Source organism: Saccopteryx leptura, chromosome 5, assembly GCF_036850995.1.
Source record: "Saccopteryx leptura isolate mSacLep1 chromosome 5, mSacLep1_pri_phased_curated, whole genome shotgun sequence".
In the NCBI taxonomy this organism is placed as follows: Eukaryota; Metazoa; Chordata; class Mammalia; order Chiroptera; family Emballonuridae; genus Saccopteryx; species Saccopteryx leptura.
Window position 1 is genome coordinate 57,611,947 of NC_089507.1, and position 13,873 is coordinate 57,625,819.

The 13,873-nt window shown below is 40.4% G+C and overlaps 1 protein-coding gene across 1 annotated transcript in view; it reads right to left on the reverse strand.

Annotated features, from left to right (window-relative positions):
* The window catches only part of SCARB2 (scavenger receptor class B member 2), a 65,537-nt gene that overhangs the window by 12,690 nt on the left and 38,974 nt on the right, over nucleotides 1-13,873 (reverse strand). Inside the window, exons 5-8 of the mRNA XM_066384492.1 lie at nucleotides 9,927-10,018; nucleotides 5,024-5,143; nucleotides 4,089-4,258; nucleotides 512-630 (exon numbers count right to left, since the gene is read on the reverse strand). Of these exons, the coding sequence (XP_066240589.1) occupies nucleotides 512-630; nucleotides 4,089-4,258; nucleotides 5,024-5,143; nucleotides 9,927-10,018 (501 nt within the window). The remainder of the gene's footprint in view (nucleotides 1-511; nucleotides 631-4,088; nucleotides 4,259-5,023; nucleotides 5,144-9,926; nucleotides 10,019-13,873) is intronic.

Consider the following 13,873-nt stretch of genomic DNA (forward strand, 5'->3'; position numbering starts at 1 on the left):
CCTAGTGGGCTTGCCGGGTGGATCCCGGTCGGGGTGCATGCGGGAGTCTGTCTCTGCTTCCTCTCCTCTAACTAACTAAAAAAAAAAAAGTGACTAAAACTAATATATATACTTAAATTTTAACCAAAACATTTCTGGCAGTAAACAGAGGAACGTCTTCAATCTTGCTAACCCATTCCTCCAGGGGAAAAATGTCTGTATGTTCAGCTCCAGGGCTGGTGACAGAAGATTGACCAGGTTACCTGGATCTAACCTCAGTTGTTTTCAATGATTTAAGTTTCACTGTTGCTTTTTTGTCGAAGCAGGTTTGCTGGTGTTTCCGTATATTAGATCCACAGAATTCAGCCTTCCGAATGAGAGACTAGGAGGCTGTGCATTACATTGCATGGAGCTGAGTTTCCTACATTTGACTGTATATGAAAGGAAGGCAGTGGATTTAAGAGATCTAGGGACTAAACCAGATGGACAGAATGAAGTGTATGATCTTTTACCAGACAGAGGGTATACTTACAGGATTAATGTCCACAAATGTCTCATGATACTCCTGATTTGGGTGCATGCCTCCTATGGCAGAAACAAACTTCTCATCTGCTTGGTAGAAGTGTGGGAAAGATAAAATAATAGGTGCACCTGCATTTTAAGGAAAACAGAAATGAATAATGTAGTTCTGAAAAGTCTAAGAGAAATGTAAACCACAAGCCTGGTTCACAAGAAAAAGCTATAACAAGTAAACTGGGGTGGAGAGGGCAGGCTGAAATTCCATTCTACAGCTCCTCGTTCAGGATTTACACTTCATCTCCTGACATCTCATTATGTTATTCCACAGTACATACTGAAGTCCTAGCTAAACTGTTTATTCTTCAATAAGCATTTATTCAACCTATAAAGTAAATGCTTTATACACACTATTTTAATAAATGTTCCCAGCAGCCCTCTGAAGTTAGGACTATTATCCTCATTTTGCATTTGAGGACAGTGTGGTTCAGAGAAGTGACAAAATTTAGCCAGGGACATCCAGCTCTCAGGTGACAGAGGCAGACTTCTAACTCAATAAAAGATGTTTTAGCTCAAAGCACTTAAAGCAGTTGTTTCAACTACAGTTCTCTACTAGTAAATAGCCTTTCTCTCTGTCTCTCTCTCTCTCTTTCTCTCTCCCTCCCTCTTCCCTTCCCTCCCTCTCTCTCTCTCTTTCTTTTGCTTGCTTTTCTGTTTTTAGTTTATCTAAGACAGGCTTTGCTCTCCTGCATCTGTCGATGCAGAATTTTTAAGACTGTGCCTGGTCCTGACCTCTGCCGGCCTCTGACCAGAGCAAGGCCCGCCCACATGAAGACCCTGGGTTTTTGTAGTTGTTCTGTTTTGTTTTTGCCTTTTCTATTCATTTTAAGAGACAAATAGGGAAACAAGTTATTAAAGAAAACCTATGCTAGATTTTGCTATTGAGGAGGAGAGAGGGACTCAATATTCATTGCCAGGGAAATATATTTTTTTGAAGAAATTAGCTTATTGGTAAGTAATTTCATTCTGCTTCCACACCCACCAGCCCCCTGGCTCAACACCCATATCACCTGTCACACATGCAGGTGTTTTGCTCTTTACACCTAAACAGTTTCACAAAGCCATCCTTTCCTTCTTTGTAACCTACAGCCACGTTTAAAATGTATTTTTAAATCTTTATTGAGGGTTTAATAAGGGCCAGACACTGTCTTGAGTGTCTTATATCCATTACTGCTAACCGTCTCACAAGTGTCCAAGGAAGTTATAGAAATATAATACCCCCCACTTTTATGGATGAGAAAACTGATGTCTAAAACCCTTTTTATTTTTTTTGTTTTATTTATTTATTTATTTATTTTTGTATTTTTCTGAAGTTGGAAACGGGGAGGCAGTCAGACAGACTCTCGCATGCTCCCGACCAGGATCCACCCGGCATGCCCACCAGGGGGCGATGCTCTGCCTATCTGGGGCATTGCTCTGTTGCATCCAGAGCCATTCTAGTGCCTGAGGAAGAGGTCATAGAGCCATCCCCAGTGCCCGGGCCAACTTTGCTCCAATGGAACCTTGGCTGCTGGAGGGGAAGAGAGAGACAGAGAGGAAGGAGAGGGGAAAGGGTAGAGAAGCAGATGGGCGCTTCTCCTGTGTGCCCTGGCCGGGAATCGAACCCGGGACTCCTGCACGCCAGGCCGATGCTCTACCACTGAGCCAACCAGCCAGGGCCTTAGAACCCTTTTTAATCAACTGTGCCAATTGGCTAACAAATAGAATAGGACTCAAACCCACATCTCCCTGACTCTAGAACACTCACTCATCCCACTATCCAAATGTGACCCTGGCACATTCAAAACACTTGAGGATAATCCTGGGGAGTGAACATTTCAGTCTGCATTCAGTAATACACAAGAGGCAAGAGGGAAAAAACTGTAGCTAGAGGTTTGGCTGTTGCTCAGTAGAATCTTCCTGTGGGTGCTGACACCAATTTCTTGAGGTCGCAGAATATAAACAAAACAGAAATACACCCACATTTATGCCTGGAGCTGGGGGCACAGGGGATCAGTGGGCAGGGCACTACATCAGGACCATTCTCCCGGTAGGACAGTAGGAAGGGGTGCCGTGTCCCCTGGCACAGTCCTTCCCAAATGCCCAGGCATCATCATGAGAATCACCTGGAGCTCATGTTTAAAATACAGAATCTGGGGCCCTAGTAATTGGGCCCTGGGACAGATATTTTTTAATGATTCTCCAGTTAATCCTGCACGGCCAGGTTGGGGAGGCACTGCCCCATCAGACAAAGACAGAGAGGATCCTGCTGACCTCAGACTTATCTCAAAAGGAGATTTTCAAACCAGTTAGCAGGGCAAAAGTTAGCACATTAACTTTATGCAGAAGAAAAGGACAACTTTATTTAGAAGAAAGGGGTTACAGTGTTTCTCAAGAGAAACTGTAAAGGGGAATTGTAGCCTAAGAAGAATCACAGTCTGAATATAAGACCTTAATTCCAACCAGGACTTGCTGAGAGATAAGGATTTGATAAAAACCATGTTCCCTCTCTGATCCCTGGGTTTCACATTTACAAAAAGAGGCCATTAGGTATCTCTCTAAGTAAATGGTGTTGTGAATAATTATGCAACATATGATTGTTTTTATTTGTCCTTTTCCAAATGAGAGGAGGGGAGATAGAGAGACAGGTTCCTGCATGTGTCTTGACCGGGATCCACACAGCAACTCCTGCCTTGGACCAATGCTCTTCCCATCTGGGGCCATGCTCGCAACTGAGCTATTTTTAGCACCTGAGGAGGAGGCTACATAGAACCATCCTCAGCACCTGGAACCGATGCGCTTGAACCAATCGTTTTGAACCTGAAATCAGTTAAAGCTTCACATGCATTAACCACATAAATAAGTAAAGCACTTAAAACAGTGCCTGGTGGTGCTCTCCCTGCCCTGAGCATACTCACACCTTTCTTCTCTCTCAGGCTTACATTTCCTAAACTCTCAGGGTCCAGGAGACTTGCAACCAGGGGAGCAGTGGGTAGTGGCAGCTGGTCCCAGGCTAATCCCCTGAACCTGTCTCCAATGCCCCCTTTTCTCTGACTTTTCAGTGAGCCAACAGTAACCCCACTTTGGCTCACCTCTGTCACTGTGACTTACTTCTCAGCCAAAGCAGCCCCACCCTGGCTCACTTCTTTGCTTTAAGAGTTCTAGAGAGACAGAGCAAAGCACTGCCTAGCCTCCCTCCTGTTGCTTCTTCTAGCCTATGCCCTCCCCTGTTTCACTGTCCCCAGCTTTAATAAACGTACTCTCAAAATTGAAACACAAAAACAAAACAAAACAAAAATAATTGACTGGTACTAGTAAGTTCTAATAAATATAAGCTATTATTACTATTAAGACTTCTCAACTACGGCCCACAAAAATACACAGCATGGCATTCTAGCAATAAAAACCATTACAGAAAAGCCAGTAATTTTTTTTTTTTTTTTTACCGTTCTATAGCCATGTTATGAAACATTGTTCTTGAAATGCTCTTTCTGTTGGGCTGACAATGTTCTTTGTTGAAGAACACAGACACTCAGAATCACATCATCGCTTACCGTTCTTGCAGATGCTGACATTCAGGACGCCTGAGCCCAGGCAGTTTCCCCTCGGGATACAGAAGCCGGCATTGTCTGACGTATTGGCTAGTATTTCTACAGGCACCTTGAACCGAAAGGCGGGCAGTCCCTGTACACTCTGAAAATCACTAAAGGTAATATACAGTGACCTGTTAGGAAGTAAGAACAAAAAGTCAGTGTGGGCTCTGGTCCGCACAGTCTGGCCTGAGCCAGTAAGTTATAGCAAGTTTCCAGGTACAGGAAGCTTAGAGCCTGAAGGAAAAGGGAAGACGCCGGAGGAGGCGTGAAAGGAGCCCCGCCCACTCGCGGTGTAATCAAGTAGGAGGCGGCTTGTAATAGATGTTGAGGAGGTAGCAACTGTGGTAATATTCAAACAAGGCCAAGATAAAAATATGTAAAATTAAGAAGTTGACATGTAGGATGGAGATTCACACGGAAAGAAATGAGAGGTCTAGACCAGCAGAATGGTTGACTGGAAAAATACCAGGTCAAATTTCATGCTTGATGGAGTACATCATATTAACTAACTGCCAACACTTAATTTTATTTACTGTGTGACAGGCCCTGGGCTAAGTGTTTTACTAACAATAATTTGTTTATCCTCATAACAACTCTCAAGGTATGCAACTATATAGTATTTTTATTCTTATTTTACAAATGAGTAAAGTGAGGCACAGAGTGGTTAAATAACCTTCCTAAGGTCACACAGCTGTAATTGGTAGAGCTGGTTATTCGAACCAGTGCAGTCAGGCTTTGAAGGCCATGCTGTAAACCACTACTCTACACTGTCTCTCAATATGCCGTCCTCATTTATCACTGATTAAACAGGAATATCCATGCCTAATAAGTGTAGCTACATATATTCCTCACACTTTTGGTAGTCTTGCAGTCAAAGATATTTTTAAAGCCCTTACCGACAAAAATCAGATGGGAAGACATAAAGGACTTCATCTTTGGTTATTAGTGGGTGAAAAGTGTCACCGTCAGTCCCATTAATCATATTGCACTTCTCTGTTGTCCACCAGCCAAGTGACCTGTAATGGATAAGCACAAGAACGAGTCAAGAGGATCAAATTTTATTTTAGATTTCTTTTTTCAAATGATCAGGCCTTTTAAAGAATTAACTAGGAGCTGGCTACCCATAGAACCTCATTCATATGCAGACACAAGGTGATATTGGTTAGGGTTTGAATCAAGGCGGGAAATATAGGCTTTTGACCCCCGAGTCAATTTTGATAAAAGCAATAGCCAAAAATCTCTTTCTCCTTCCTTGAAAAAGGATACTGTAGCATACCACACAATCAACATTTCAAATGGTATAGAGATGTTCACCTGAAACCTATGTACTCTTATTAAGCAATGTCACCCCATTAAATTTAATTTCAAAATAAAAACTTTTAAAAATGGTATTGTACATAGAAGTTTAGAAAATCCATGTACTTAAAACAGTGATCCAATTTAGCATTTATAATAGCCTGACAGACAAGCTTGGATAAATAGGTTCAACTCTTTAATATTCATGACAGAGCATTAACTCTGTCTCCCCTCCTAAGAGTTCTCTGTTACAAAATTAATGGGGGTCTTCTCTCGGGTGTCAAGAAAGCTTAATTTGAATTGACTTCATACTCACTAAAAGCACACATGAGCTAGTGAGTTTCCCAACTAATGATGCAAATCAACATTATTATTTTTTTAAATGAAAGAAACTTATACTAAGAGACATGTAACAAAATCAACAAAGAGAAGATGAATTCACTATAGCAGAAAACAATTGAACAATTTGGCTAATACCTTTAATAAATATATATGTTATGTAGTACCCTTAAAGAGATAAATAAAAGAATGAAAGAATAACATCTTTAGAAATAAATGATAAATTATTTTTAAAATAAAAAGAATAAAATAAGGGTAGAGAGAGCCATAAAAAAGAAAAATTAGATATCATGGAAATAAAAACAGTTTCTGAAAGAAAAACTTAACAAAATTCTCAACTGTATATAATTGGAGAGAAAATTAGTTAATTGGAAGATATTCTAAAAAATTTATACTAATATAAGCTGAGAAAAATATTAAATGAAAGGATTAAAACACAGACAATAGATAGAGAAGCTCCAAAAAGATGTTTAATAGTTTTTTCTTTGAGGAGGTTGTGGTGGTGAAAATAGAGCAAATACCGAGAAGCAATAAGTTAAGGCATAATTTCTGAAAGTTTTTTTTTTTTTTTTTTTGGACAGAGACAGAGAGACTCAGAGAGAGGGACAGATAGGGACAGACAAAAAGGGAGAGAGATGAGAAGCATCAATTCTTTGTTGCGGCATCTTAGTTGTTTATTGATTGCTTGTTCATTGATTGCTTTCTCATATGTGCTTTGACTGGGGGGCTATAGTTGAGCAAGTGATCCCTTGCTCAATCAAGCCAGCAACCTTAGGCTCAAGCCAGCAACCTTTGGGCTCAAGCCAGTGACCATGGGGTCATGTCTATGATCCCACTCTCAAGCCAGTGACCCCGTGCTCAAGCTGGTGAGCCCATGTTCAAGCCAGCGACCTCAGGGTCTCAAACCTGGGTCCTCTGCGTCCCAGTCCGACGCTCTATTCCACTGCACCACTGCCTGGTCAGGCTGAAAGTTTTTTAAAATTTAAAAAAGATACAATGCCTTGGATTGAAAGTATGTCCCAAAGGCCAAATGGGATAAATACAAATAAATTCTAATCTGGATATGGGGAAGTAAAACTGCAAAGGCCAAGAAAAAAGACAATAAACATCAATGGAGTAATATCTTCATAAATCTGAACTGTCAACCTAGAATTCCATATCTAACTAAAGTCACTCAAAAGTGAGAATGAAATTTAGACATTTTAAAATATGCAAAGTCTAAGAAAGGTTACCACCCACAGATCCTTACTGAAGGAACTATTGATTCAGGGTTTCTAGACCCATTAACGTTTAACCTGATGGTTCTTCGTGGGTAGACTCTCTTGCACACCATAGGATGTTTAGGAACATCCCAGGTTTCTACCCAGTAGATGCTGGCAGCATCTCTCAGTTATGACAACCAAAAAATGTCTCCAGATGTTACCAAGTTTCCCCTGAGGGCAAAAAACTGCCTCTGGTTTAGAGCCATTGTCCAAATGGATAATTTTTGGTAAGAAAACTAAACTCAGGGGTAAGGCTTGAGAAAGAAAAACAATTAATAAAATATGATGGCATTTATCAAGTATTTATCATAAAAAATAAACTTTTTATACTTATATTTGGCTTCCTATTAAGGTGAAACAAGTTGTAGACAAGAATAACTGTGTATGTTAAGAAATGAGTAATGTTATTGTCCTATTCGGAAGAAGAGAGACAAGAGATAGCTTTGGATTTTGTTAGAAAAACATCGTTAAATATGAATCATAAAAATCTACCGATAGAATAGACATAAACAAAAGAGAAAATAAATCCAAGTATGTTAAAATAATATATAATTATACCATAAATGTATCAGTAATTATAACATGTATATAAAAGGATTAAACTCTCCTATTAAATGACTGGGAAAAAATAGAATAGGTTTTGTTTGTGTTTTTTTTTTTAGAGAGAGAGAGAGAGACAAGAGAGATGGGACAGATAGACAGGAAGGGATAGAGATAAGAAGAATCAACTCATAGTTGCGGCACCTTAGTTGTTCTTTGATTGCTTTCTCATATGTGCCTTGATTGGGGGGGGGGGTCCTGCCAAGCTAGTGACCCCTTGCTCAAGCCAGATAAGCCTGTGCTTGACTTCGGGATTTCAAACCTGGGTCCTCAGCATCTCAGGCCAACGCTCTATCCTCTATACCACCGCCTGGTCAGGCAACAGAATGGGTTTAAAACAAAATCCAGCTACATCCTGTTTTTGAGTATATTTCCCTCCCAGCCCAGTACAGGTCATCTAGTTCCCCCTGGAGAAGTAACACTCTTGCCAGTTTCTTTCAGGGATCTTATATACTGCTCACAAAAATTAGGGGATCAAGGAATGTGCAGATACTCCAGTACTTTCAGCCTTTTGTATAGTGCATTTTCACCAATGAAATAAAAGTTGGTTTTGCATCTCATTTGCATAATCGAACAACTTTCTTTGACTTGTCGTTTGCTTTTCTGATGTTCCTGTTTAAGAACAAAAAAAATCAAATGCTTCTTTTTTTTATTACTTCATATTCATTCTGAAATATCCCCTAATTTTTGTAAGCAGTCTATTTGTGTGTGTGCGCTAGTGCTTATAAATATGTTTATGTATGTGCTTTTTAACATTTAAATTTTTTATTTAAAAAGTTTGATATTTACAGAGAAGTTGTGAAGGTAGCACAGAGAGTTTCCTTATATTCCACACCAGCTTTTTTTTTTTTTTGCCTTTATTTCTGGGAAGCTTAGACGTAAACTTAATAATGTTCAAGAACAGAACTCCTCTAACCTCACTCAGTCCCTGAAGAATGAGCCTCATTTTCTCTCAAAGGTTTCTAATTTCTCTACCTCTAAAAAATTATCTTGTTTTATAGGTAGCTTTATTTAAAGCTACCTCAGCTCCTCTTTGGAAGTAATTTGTTATAAAAACTAAAATAAAAATATTTTTGAAATACTATCATCCTGAAATCAAATGTATTTTAAAAATTTTACTTATTGATTGACTTGAGAGAGAGAGAGAGAGAGACATTGATTTGCTGTTCCACTTATTTGCTGTTCCACTGATTCTTTTTTTTTTTTTTTTTTTCATTTTGCTGAAGCTGGAAACAGGGAGAGACAGTCAGACAGACTCCCGCATGCGCCCAACCGGGATCCACCCGGCACGCCCACCATGGGGCAACGCTCTGCCCACCAGGGGGCGATGCTCTGCCCATCCTGGGCGTCACCATGTTGCGACCAGAGCCACTATAGCGCCTGAGGCAGAGGCCACAGTGGCATCCCCCTCACCCGTGCCATCTTTGCTCCAATGGAGCCTTGGCTGCGGGAGGGGAAGAGAGAGACAGAGAGGAGAGCGCGGCGGAGGGGTGGAGAAGCAAATGGGCGCTTCTCCTGTGTGCCCTGGCCGGGAATCGAACCCGGGTCCTCCGCACGCTAGGCCGATGCTCTACCGCTGAGCCAACCGGCCCGGGCCACCACTGATTCTTGTATGTGCCCTAATTTGGGATCAAAGCCGCAACCTTGGAGAATTGGGATGATGCTCTAACCAACTGATCTACTTGGCCAAGGCCACTCAAATGTATTTCATCTTTTGAAAAAATAACACACACCATCCACAATCACTAAATTAAATTAAAAAGAGAACCTCTTCCATCCTCCAAAACAAGCAATGGCTTGAAAAGCATCGGTGCTGCAGCTGCACGTCACGCAGTGACCACCAAGTGGGAGAGGGACACTCATTTGTTTGTCACTCGTGGCTATAGCCATGGCACAGCCACAGCCATTAGCATTCAATTAGTCAAGTGCATTATCCCCACTTTTATTTATTTATTATTTTATTTATTATTTTAATTTGTGTTTACATAGATTCAAGTGTCCCACCGAATATATCACCTTATTCCTCCTTGGCCCCCCGCCATGCCCCCTCCCCCTCAATGCCTTCCCCCTTTCCCTCCAGGATTTGCTGTCCTGTGCTCTATAATGCTGTGTTATGTACATATAATTTCATTAATCTCTTTATAAAATAAGAATTCTATTTTGCATATTTATAGATTTTCACCCAAAATGACAAAACTTTTGTTTTAAAAGTGTTAAAAACTTTTAAAAAATAATATATAAATAGGCATTCAGTTTAAATGAAAATTGAAAAATAATGACAGTGATGAATCACTGGACTTACGTTTTTCCATTCCATTCCACAATCTTTGAAAAGTTAAGGTAATTGTCTTCTCCAGTTAGAAAAACATAGTCTCCATCATTAGTCCCATTTTTCTGAAAATAAGTGAATATGATCATTTAAAGTAATGTGATGGTTAATTCTGTGAGTCAACTTGGATGAGCTATGGTGCCCAGTTGTTTGGTTAAACACTAGCCTAGATGTTACTATATCTTGTAGATGTGATTAACATTTACAATCAGTTGACTTTAGGTAAAGGAGAGTACTGTAGATAAAGCAGGTGGGCTCTTGCAATCAGTTGAAGACTTAAAAACAAAATCTGAGGTTTCCTGGAGAAGAAAGGAACTTTCAATACTGCAACAGAGAATACTGACCTGAGTTTCCAGCCTGCCAACCTGTCCTATGGATTTCAGACTTACCACTTGCCAGCCCCCACAACTGCATAAGCCAACGCCTTCATAAAAACCTCTCAAGATAGATAGATGTAGACATAGGTATATATTTCCCATTGATTCTGTTTCTCCAGAGAACCCTAACTGATGTAGGAACTAACAAACTTAACCTTCATGAAACAGTCCTAACTGGGCCTACATGCTACCTGAGACTGAACCAGAATAAGGAAATAGAGTGAGGAACTGCCAAGCGCAAAATTACCATATGACCCCCAAATCCCACTCCTATGTATATGCCCCAGAGAACTGCATTTCAAGGTACATATTCAATGTCCATACAAAAAACTTGTACACAAATGTTCACAGCAACATTATTCATAATAGCCAAAAAGTAAAAGCAACCCAAATATCCATCAACTGTTGAATGGACAAAGTGTGGTATATCCATACAAGGGAATATTACTTGGCCATAAAAAGGAATGAAGTGCTGATACATGCTACAACATGAACGGGCCTTGCAAACTTTATACTAAGTTAAAAAAAAGCCAGAGCACAGATCATATATTTTATGACTCCATTTATATGAATGTCCAACTACCAGAGATGGTTCTAACTTAGAGGTGGTGCCTCTTGGTTCCCATTTGTATAGTGGGCATGTATGTGAAGTTTTTTATTTTATTTTGTTTTCCTAACAAAGCCATATTGTGGTTCCAAATGTCTTTCCTCTCTGGCTCCGAGGAGGCTCCCCATAGGCAGAGCTTGGCTTTTCTCCTCCCCTTTCCTGCCCCAGCCCAGCCGATTAGGCACCCCACAGGGGCAGGGGACAGGAAGGGGCTTACTTATATTTGTTTCAAACAAAAACGCAACCTTACTTTTTTATTACAAAAGCAAACAAGGAAACCAAAAAGATACCAACCATTGAATTTATAAAATATAATAAATAAAGACAGAAAGTGGTCACCAGCGGCTGGTAGGAGGGGAATGGAAGTGACTTAATGAGTATGTGGTTTTTGTGGGAAGGATGATGAATTAGAAAGTGGTGGTGGCTGTAAAACTTTGTGATTAGACTAAAAACCCTCTAAATTGTATACTTTAAAATGGTGAATTTTATGGTAAGTGAATAATACTTCAATAATAAAAAATGTAAGAAAGCATAAGTACAGGGCAAGGATCCGACTGTACAACAGTTGCACAAGAAGAAAGTGGTATTATTATTGGCCCATTTTCCATTAATGTTTCTTCAATTGTATACTCTTTCCAAATTGTACTTCTTAAGGGCACATACACTCTATAACAGGGGTAGTCAACCTTTTTATACCTACCGCCCACTTTTGTATCTCTGTTAGTAGTAAAATTTTCTAACTGCCCACGGGTTCCACAGTAATGATGATTTATAAAGTAGGGAAGTAACTTTACTTTATAAAATTTATAAAGCAGAGGTACAGTAAGTTAAAGCATATAATAATAATTACTTACCAAGTACTTTATATCGAATTTTTGCTAAGTTTGGCAGAATAAATCTTTATAAAACAACTTACTATAGTTAAATCTATCTTTTTATTTATACTTTGGTTGCTCTGCTACCGCCCACCATGAAAGCTGGAAAGCCCACTGGTGGGCGGTAGGGACCAGGTTGACTACCACTGGTCTAGACATTCTGACAATTTTTTAACTGGGGATGAAGCTTTGATTTCTGGGAAATAACACTGGTACTAGCTCCTCATGACAATAAAGTAAAAGCAACTAACAGTTCTTGAGTATTTGTAATATTTCTGGCACTGCTCTAAAATTTTTCCATGAATTATTTCATTCAATCCTCATAATCATCATATAAGATAGTGTGGCAGACAGAATAATGACTTCCAAAGACAGTCAGGTCCTAATCCCAGAACCTGTGAAAATGTTACCTTATATAGCAAAAGCGACTTGGCAGACTGGATTAAGTATGAGAATCTAGAGACGGGAAGATTATCCGGGATTATCGGTGGGCCCAATATAATTACAAAGAGGGAGACAGGAGGGTCAGAGTCAGAGTAGTAGATATAAGGACAGAAGCAGCGGTCACTGGGAGAGATTGAGATTGAAGATGTCACACTGTTGGCCTTGAAAATGACGGAAAGGGCCAAAAACTTCCAGAAGGCACAGAGCCCAGACAACTTGGGGGCTACTGACATCTAGACCTGTAAGATAAATTTGTGTTGTTTTAAGCCACTAAATTTGTGGTCATTTGCTAATGCAGCAATGGGAAACTAACATAGACACGGACTATTTTATCTTTATTGTATAGATGAGAAATCTGAAGCAAAGAGAAGTTAAATAACTTGCCCAAATCACTCAACCTGTAAACGGTGGAGCTGGGATTAAAGTCCAGACTATGCAACTCCACAGACCACAGGTGAATCTTCTCAGCCACAGGCTGTGGTATTTATTCAATTACCAACAAGCCCTTACTGCCTGCCATGTGTTAAGCAGTATTCTAGGTGCTGGAGATGGATCAGTGAACAAGATATGCCAAAGTTGCTGCCCTCTTGGGGTTTACCTTCTCCTACTATTATAATTGTTTACATTCTTTTATTTTTTTATTTTTACTTTTTTAGCAAGAGAGAGAAAGAGACAGACAGGGACAGACAAATAGGAAGGGAGACAGATGAGAAGTATCAATTTGTACTTGCTGCACCTTAGTTATTCATTGATTGCTTTCTTATATGTGCCTTGACTGGGGGGCTCCAGCCGAGCCAGTAATCCCTTGCTCAAGCCAGCAACCTGGACTTAAAGCCAGCAACCACTGGGCTCAAGCCAGCGACCATGGTCATGTCTATGATCCCATGCTCAAGCCAGGGACCCCACGCTCAAGCTGGTGAGCCCACACTCAAACCAGATGAGCCCGCACTTAAGCTGGTGACCTCAGGGTTTCGAACCTGGGTCTTCAGCATCTTAGGTTGATGCTCTATCTACTGCGCTACCACCTGGTCAGGCTATTCTATCTTTTTTTTTTTGAGTGAGAAGAAGGGAGACAGAGAAACAGACTCCTGCATGCATTCCAACCAGGATCCACTCAGCAATTTCCATCTAGGGGATTGCTCAGACCAATTGAGTCACTGGCTGTGGGAGGGGAAGAGGGAGAGAAGTGGAACGGGTGGGGAAGAGAAGCAGATGGTCGCTTCTCATGTGTGCCCTGACCGAGATGTCTGTATGCCAGACCAACACCCTATCTACTAAGTCAACAGGCCAGACCCTGTTTTCATTCTTTTAAATGTTTACTGCTAAATGCTTACTATGTAACAGGCACTTTACAGTATACTAAGAATAATAGAATAACCAAAGACTATTCTATATATTTCCATTGCTCTAAGTGAACTTTCAAGCTTTGTCACAGATGTATATTTGGAGTATTAACAGATGTAGTTGGGGCCTAGTACTTCTGTTCTGCTTTCTTTTTTTTTTGTTTTGTTTTGTTTTTTCATTTTTCTGAAGCTGGAAACAGGGAGAGACAGTCAGACTCCCGCATGCGCCCGACCAGGATCCACCTGGCACGCCCACTAGGGGCGACGCTCTGCC